This window comes from Herpailurus yagouaroundi, unplaced genomic scaffold (genome assembly GCF_014898765.1).
Source record: "Herpailurus yagouaroundi ecotype Mexico unplaced genomic scaffold, PumYag 186, whole genome shotgun sequence".
In the NCBI taxonomy this organism is placed as follows: Eukaryota; Metazoa; Chordata; class Mammalia; order Carnivora; family Felidae; genus Herpailurus; species Herpailurus yagouaroundi.
In genome coordinates, this window is record NW_024412417.1 from 39,905,561 (window position 1) to 39,913,746 (window position 8,186).

At 47.9% G+C, this 8,186-nt stretch overlaps 1 protein-coding gene across 6 annotated transcripts in view; it reads right to left on the reverse strand.

Annotated features, from left to right (window-relative positions):
• Positions 1-8,186, reverse strand: part of TMEM71 (transmembrane protein 71) — a 28,418-nt gene that overhangs the window by 8,115 nt on the left and 12,117 nt on the right. For 3 of the 6 annotated variants that reach the window (XM_040494453.1, XM_040494454.1, XM_040494452.1), the window contains one exon: positions 432-605. The exons of 2 other annotated variants lie outside the window; for them this stretch is intronic. In XM_040494453.1, coding sequence (XP_040350387.1) covers positions 432-605 — 174 coding nt within the window. Of the gene's footprint in view, positions 1-431; positions 606-4,483; positions 4,904-8,186 lie in introns of those variants that run through there. One more of the 6 variants, XM_040494457.1, reaches the window with a different exon arrangement.

An 8,186-nucleotide genomic window follows, 5' to 3' on the forward strand; every position in this document is an offset into this window, starting at 1 on the left:
AGAGGCATTGCATTAAAGGACCGTGTGTTTCCTTCTTTTCTTCCTTTTTCCTTTTACATGGCAAATACACAGCTAAGCACGAAGAAGAAAATAACAGACACCTTTGTACGTACTACCCAGCTTTAGCAAAGCTTAACATTTTGCCAAATGTCTTCAGGGTGTTTAAACAATAAATTAAACGCTGCACATCCGGTCCTTCCGGTGTCTCTAAGAGGACATCCTAGAAGGAGCCGCCTCCTCTGCGCATGCGTCACCCGGAGCTGCCCCGCCCCGTCCTCTGCGCCTTGCAGGGGCTGATCCTTCCCAGTCATCCTTCCTTGCAGGGGCTGATCCTTCCTTAGTCATCTCTAAGTCATTCTTTGGCCCCGTAAGGAAGAATTCTTTGGGTGTGGCAAAGATTTTCAAACAACAACAACAACAACCGAACTCACTTGCGTGATCCAGAAGGTTCCCCGGGAAATGTTCAGAAGTTGTCCCTTGAGACTGAAGGGCCAGGTCGTGGGAGTTCTCTGGCGGAGTCCGAGACGCAGCGTGGCTGGAGGAGGAGGCTGCCTTCCGCTGCTCTGCCTCGCGTGCATCAGTCGCAGAACCATCGCGATCGTCGCCTGGAAAAGGAGAAGGGCTCGGTGTGCGCATGCGTGTGTGGGGTCGGTGCCGCTGGGTGCGTGGTAGCCGAAGGCCATCCCCCTAGCGACGCTTTGCGATTAGGGTGGGATGAGTCTCCAGGTCAGGTGGCGTTTCAACTTGCCCTCGTCTTTGAAGGCTGCAGAGGAAAAGGCTCTTCAGGGCAGAGATGAGCAAAGGCCAGAGGCATAGAGCGTTGGGAAGGTAGCCCATTCCAGTGTAGTTAGAACGAAGGGACCCGGTGGAACGTGATGCTGGGAAGCTAGACTGAGCACAGGTCACTGGAGGCCCTGACTTCCCCCCGGAGGCATTTGGAGTTTATGTGGCGGGCAGTGCAGTGACGGAGCGGCTCTGGGTGACGGTGGTGCTGCACACACACTTATGTGGCACATTCATTTAGATAAAGTAATATGTGTTTTCGGTGTCTGGTAAAATCCAGGCAGCCTCGGGCCACCTGGGTGGCTCAGTGGGTTAAGCGTCTGACTCCGATTTCAGCTCAAGAGTTCCCTGCTTGGGATTCTCGCTCTCTCCCCTTCTCTCTCTCTCTGCCCTTCCCCTGCTTACTCACTCTCAAAATAAATAAACATTTTTTAAAAATCCAGGTGGCCTTGCAAGAAATCATGAGAGAGTAGCCTCAGACTCATGTACAGAAGATAGACCATCTCACCCACAGTCCCCAAGGGAGTTGGGGGTTGTAGAGGTGGGATTGGAGAGTGCGTGGTGGGTCTATGAGCCTCTCATCTGTATCACACCAACTCCTTCTGTTTTTCATTCATTCATTCATTCGTTCGTTCGTTCATTCATTCAGCATTTACTGGATGTGGTTATGTACCAAGAACTGTCCCAGCTGCTAGCTTCCAATGGTGGAGATGATGCCTTTGCCCTCATGTGCCTTCCGTTCTGGTGGGGGAGAGAGAAAATGGCTATGGTTAGTGTCGGGAGGGAAACTCTCCCTCTGTAAAATACCTGGAAATGTTGGCTAAAATGTAATAAACATCTTAAATTTCTTTTTTTGCGTTCAAAGAGGCTGTGGTCTGGAGAGGGACAGACATATATGCCAACAATTTGGAGGCAGTGGGGTCATTGCTACAACGAAGGGCAGCAGAAGGCATCCGGGGAGAGTCTAGGAAGGAGTGTCTGAGTCCGTCAGGGGCGATTCAGGCAGGCTTCACACATGAGATGGAATGAAAGCGGAAACTTGATGAGGAGTTCTTCCAGAGAGACAGCAAGAAGACGGAAGGTCGGAGACAGGATAAGGAGGGAGGGAGGAGGGGAGGGAGGAAGAGGATGAGGATGAGGAAGGGAAGAGGAGGAGAAGAAAGAACTCGTGCGAGAACACAGCAGCGTGGTTCCCAAAGGAGCGAGTTCTCTTACGAGGCTGGACGGGGGAGCACGTGGGTGTGGGCACTTCCGGCAGGTGATTCTGGCTAGGCTGCCAGGTCATGAAGGGCCTCATGGGTCCCACTCAGGGGCTAAGGTTTATGCTGTGGGCGATCTGGAGCAGGAGTCTAACGCGAGGACTGTTGGGGGATCAAGTGCTCGCTCAGCAGTGAGAGACCCCCAGCCCCATTCCAGGAGCCCAAGGGACACGTGGGTCCTCCCATAACAGGTCCTCCTTCACCGGAGGAGGTTTATCCCCCGGGGACAATTGGCGATGTCTAAAGATGTTTTTGGCTGGCACTCGTGGGGGCGGGGAGGATTGCAATTGGCAGCTAGTGAATAGAGCCCAGGGATGCTGTTCACGTCCTGTAATGCACAGGACGGGCCTTGCGATGAAGGATTGTCCAGTCCCGAGTGTCAGTAATGCTGAGGCTGTGAAACCCCGTCACAGGGGGAGCGGACCCAAGTGTAGAAGGAGTCTCGATCATTAGTGCTCTCTCAGCAACTCTGGTAAGCACTTAGGAGCGGAGAACATCTGCATTTTCCTGCATTTTCTCTTACTCTTGTCAAAACGCCCCGCACTCCGCCTTCTTAGGGCAAATCATAACTGATGATTTTGTAATTCTTATGTAAACACATACTATATGATACGTAATTTGTGCGGTTTTTGTTTAATATCTGCCTCCCTTACTAGACCGAAAGCCCCAGGAGAAAAAAGGTCGCTTCACCTGTCCCAGCCCCCATCACCAGCAATGACACTTAGTGTGTTTGTTAGCGCTCGCTAAGATGTGTTAATAAACAGAGAGTTCCGGTGGGAGGCAGGGAGGTTGAGACACGTGAAGTCGGCCGTGAAGGCGCTGTAAGAACTCGGGCCACTGTCACAGGGCCATGGTAACCATAGAGACAGGGGGTCACGGCTCATCTTCGTGGAGGCTACGGCCCGATCTGAGGCGGTAGGAGAGCGGCTGATGGGCTGACTCCCTCCGTGAGTGGCGCTGCCCTCCCACGCGGCCTGGATACTGAGCCAATGAGCGGGTGCTTTGGGACCGGCGAGTTTCTGCCAGCCTTGCAGTCTCCCTCCCACGATCCCACCCACGACCTGTGGCCGCTTGACGAGGCAGTCTGCGGAAGCAGCCTTGCCGGTTGCCATCGAGAAAGGAAACGGCCGAGTGAGACGTGTGGATCATCCAGCAATGACCGTGCGCAGAGGAGGCCGTGGGTCATGAGCACCGTGGCACCGTTCTCAACAGCCTACCCAAACGACCCAACCATCAACAGATGAGCGAATCAAGAAGGCCCTGCCATTTGCGACGCCATGGATAAACCTGGGGGACGCTGTGCCAAGTGAAATCAGTCAGTCACAGCAGGACAAACCGTGCCTGAGTCCACAGACATAAAGGCACCTAAGATTGTCAGCCACAGAGGCTGACAGAATGCTGGTTTCCAGGGCCTGGGGGGCGGGAGCAGGGGTCTCAATTACACTAGATGAACAGGTTCTAGGCATCCGCTAAATCCTTCACAACTGTGTTGTGCCCTGCAACATTCGCCGGGAGGGTAAATCTCAGGCTGATTGTTCTTACTACACACAAGCGAACACACACCCGGACACATACACCTGGACCCAGGGAGACTCTGGAGTTGTTGGATATTCTTATCGCCTTGATTGGGGTATTTGCGTCTGTTCGAACTCATCCAATTTACGCATTAGATACGTACAATTCTTTGTGTATCAGTCATATCTCAAGAAGGCCGTTAAAGAAGAGAGAGAGAGAGAGAGAGAGAAGCCTATCCGGTCAAATTCACGCGGGCGTGAGAAAGAGCTGAGAACTTTCATGGCTGATTATTCCTTCAAGAGTGACGCTTAACACAAATCCGCAGAGATATAGATGGGAGAGATGTGAGAAAAGGAAAAATGTTCCTGTGCTGTTTGTTGCCCAAGCCTGCCTTGTTGAACTTATAGCTTTGCACCGGGAGCCGGAGGAACCAAAAATGTGCCTATGAGGAATACTAGAATGTGGCACAGAATTTTCTGGAAGAAGAGATGGCATTAAAGAGAGGAAGCTACAAAAGATAAAACCTTAGCATGAAAGAATGATCAAGGCATTTTCAGCTGTGGAAAGACAGGGTTTGCCCCCAATGTACACTTTCCCTAACTGACATTTAATTTTTGTCTCCACCTTAACAATAAATGAGAGGCTCCTAATGCAGCTACAGCTTCAGCAAATAGTTTTTAGATTACATTTGAAGATACTCATTTAGTTTCTCCTGATTTATTTAAATTCAATGTAGCTTTCTTCTGTGTTTTTTTTTAATTTTTTTAATGTTTATTTATTTTTGAGAGAGAAAGAGAGAGACAGAGCATGAGCAGGGGAGGGGCCGAGAGAGAGAGAGAGAGAGAGAGAGAGAGAGAGAGAATCCGAAGCAGGCTCCAGGCTCTGAGCTGTCAGCACAGAGCCCGACGCGGGGCTCGAACTCCCAAACGGGGACATGGTGACCTGAGCCGAAGCCAAACGCTGAACTGAAGGAGCCACCCAGGCGCCCCCGGCTTCCTTCTGTTTTCAAAGGGTCTGTTTCTTCCAAGCATATTTCCCTACGTTTGCATGTAAAATGGGCATTATTGTTTGCCGTGGAGGGAAACACAAAGCCACGTACAGATGTTGTCATCAAAGATATTTATAGGAGAGGCATGCGCTCTGGAAAAAAATCACAGACCTCAAGCTGGGAAGCCCTGCCCGTGGTTGTCTTGCCTTTCTTTCCTCGGACCGGCAGAAGCGGAGCCGGCAGTCCTGATCAGTCCTCCCTGCACGAAAGCTTTATCTTCTTTCCGTGTGACTCACAGCCTCTGGGAATGTCTCCCAAACTGCAGCCTCGGGGTCTGGGAAGCTGCTAAATGCCACGGCTAAAAAAAATGAATTGCAACTGATGAGGAAGGTGGTCTAGACACAGCTGCAGAAGGGGTGAGCTAAGGATAAAATAGGCAACCAATGAAAACCCTTGTTAGTCTGAAAAACGAGGGACGAGCAAGTTAGGGGAAGTAAGTTTTGATTGCATCCGTGGCCCCGGAGAGAAGACGGCAGAACAATTTAATTTTGAATTTTTCTTGAGTCTTCTAATGAGGCGACGTTGGCAGAGAAAAATAAATTGCTGATAAAAGTCACGGGGCCTTGGGTAAATCCGGAAAACCAGAAGTCTGGGGAAGATTTGATTACATTTGACAGCAGAGATGAGGGATTTCAAAGTCCTGTGAGCCCTCCGTTGCCTAATTACTGATGTTGGAGGGGGGTGGCTTGATTTGTTATATTTAGAAGATATTTGGAAACCATGAGGATTTTAGCAAGATATCTCATCCTCATGCAGTGCCGCTGTGGTCCGATTGCTTTCCGATTGTTTGGACATATTTCCAGGAGGCAACTACAGGAAAGCTAGATGTTAATTTCCAAATATGCGAACACTGCCTTCGGAACAGCGATTCCCAAACTTCCAGCCTCCAAGCATCATTGTCCCGATTTTTGTCGTATCCTGGAGCCTGCTCACTCTTAGCCATTTTTTATATTTTCTCTAAGTTGTTTTGTTAAACCCCTTACTTTAAGGGAAACTTGACATCAATCACTTACAGGCCACACAGAGAAAGCAACTTAAAATGGACTACAATGAAAATGAGAGCTTCTTTAATTTGCCCTAAATATTGTTGTACCACAAAGCTCTGAGCCTGTTCTTTGTTAAAAGAACTTTGTGAAAACAAGAGTAGCCAGAGTTTGGAACCTTAAAGCCGCCAAGATTTTAAACTGAGACTTTCTCCTGGGTTGTGTTAGAAGGACTGAGGGAATCGGAAAAGGTGTCGGAGATGCTCTGTCACTGTGGGATTCAGGGTTCGTGACCTCTGCGTCCCAGAGGTGTCTGTCCCCCCGGGCACACACTTCGGGAAATGTTGCTTTAGAACCAAGAAGAGACTTGCCCCGTGTACTCCAGAAAGCCAGCCTCGAACCGAGGGATGGAAACTTTCAAACAGCACATGATAGGTCAACGTGGGCAACCCACTGCCACAACGGTATTACCAGTGGGAGGAAGAGGCAGGCTTAAAAAGTCACAGCAGTCCCAAATGGGGAAATTCAAGGAGACAGAAAGTGGACTTAAGGTTGTCAGGGGCTGCGGTTGGGGAGTGGGCACAGGAATAGGGAGTGGCTGGGAAGGAGTGTGGGGTTTGTCTTTGGGTTGATGAAAATGTTCCCGAATTAGAAAGTGATCCTGGTTGCCCGGTTCAGTCACGGTGGAAAATAATAGGGAGGTTCCTCAAAAAAGTAAAAATAGAACTGCCCTCTGTCTTTACCCAAAGAATATGAAAACATTACTTCGAAAGGATTCATGCGCCTCTATGTTTATTGCAGCATTATTTACAGTAGCCAAGACAGGGAAGCAGCCCAAGTGTTCATCGATACATGATGGATACAGAAGATGTGATACGTATTATACAATGGGATATTGCTCAGCCGTAACAAAGAATGAAACCTTGCCATTTGCAACAACATGGACGGATCCGGAGAGTATAATGCCAAGCAAAGTAAGTCAGTAAGAGAAAGACAGATAAATACCATATGATTTCACTCACATGTGGAATTTAAGAAACAAAATAAGTGAACAACAGCAACAACAAAAGAGAAAAGCCAAGAAACAGACTCATAACTCTAGAGAACAGATAGTCCCCAGAGGGGGGGTGGAGGGATGGGGGTGGGGGATGGGTGGAACAGGTGAAGGGGATTAAGTCGCTTATGATGAGCACTGACTAATGTATATAATTGTGAATCACTATATTCTGCACCTGAAACTGACTTAGCACTGCATGTTGACTATACTGGAATTAAAATCAAAATTCTTTTTTTTTTTTAAATCAAAATTCTAAAAAGCGGTCATGGTTGGACAAACTGCCTTGTGAATATCATTTGAAGAAACACTGAATTGTACACATTAAAATGGGAGATTTTATGACATGTGAATTATATCTCAATTAAAAGGCAATTCGTGCTCTTTATTACTGTAGGCATTTGTGCCAGGGACGTGTAGGCATCTGCCAGGGATGCCAGGAGTAGGCAAGATAACCTCTATGTTGCCTTCTGATTAAAGATTCCATACGTCACTTGTTTATTGGAGACCTTCAAGCTACAGGACTCTTGAATTGACTCCTTTATTAAGCTGAACACCATTAGCCATATTCTCCTCTTTGATGACATCGTGCTCTTCGGGTTCCCTGCCTGAGAAATTTTCCCCATATAGCATAGTGACCTATGCTCAAGACTCTTGGGTTGGAATCCAGGTGACACTATTTCCTAGTTGTGTGCCCCTAGGGAAAGGACCCAGTCTGCCTTAGTTTCCCTCTCCATAAAATAGGGAGGAGAATAATATTCTCTCCAAGTTGCTGTAAATGTAGGATTTCCTTTTTTCATGATGCTGAGTAATAGTCCCTTGTACGTATATACCATATTTTCTTTACCCATTCACCATGGATGGACACTGGGTTGTTTCTATATCTTGACTCCTGTAAATAATGCTGCAGGGAAGAAGGGAGTGAGAATATCTCTTTGAGATTCCAATTTCAATTCTCTTGAGTCCCTGCCTAGACGTGGGATTGCTGGATCATATGGTAGTTCTATTTTTAATTTTTTTGTGAAACCTCCTCATTGTTTTCCGTAGTGGCTGGACTCATTTGCATTCCCACCAACAGTGCACAAGGGTTTCCTTTTCTCCATATCCTTGTCAACGTGGACGGGTCTAACACACACGCACACATTGTAATATACCCTCACTGACATTGGAGACGGGATCTACGTAACACAGATTGGTTGGGATGGCTGGCCGGCCCATGGCACTGATTACGGTAGGGAAAATTATAACTGGAGTTTCTGTTCAACCTCCTCAGTTCCTTTCTAACTCCCCTTTCTGCTCATTCATGTTTTCCGTAGGTAGATCCCTTTATTCCAGAAACCTCTACTACTTTTCATATTGGCTTCCAAAGCAATATCTCTAGGCCCTTCCTTGCTCCGGAACTCCTTTGTTACATTTCCAAACCTCCCCTGGCCATCTTTCCACTTCCCATTGGTGCCTCAAATTCAGCTCATATGAAATAGAATTCATTGCCTCGCTTTTCTTTCTTTCTTTCTTTCTTTCTTTCTTTCTTTCTTTCTTTCTTT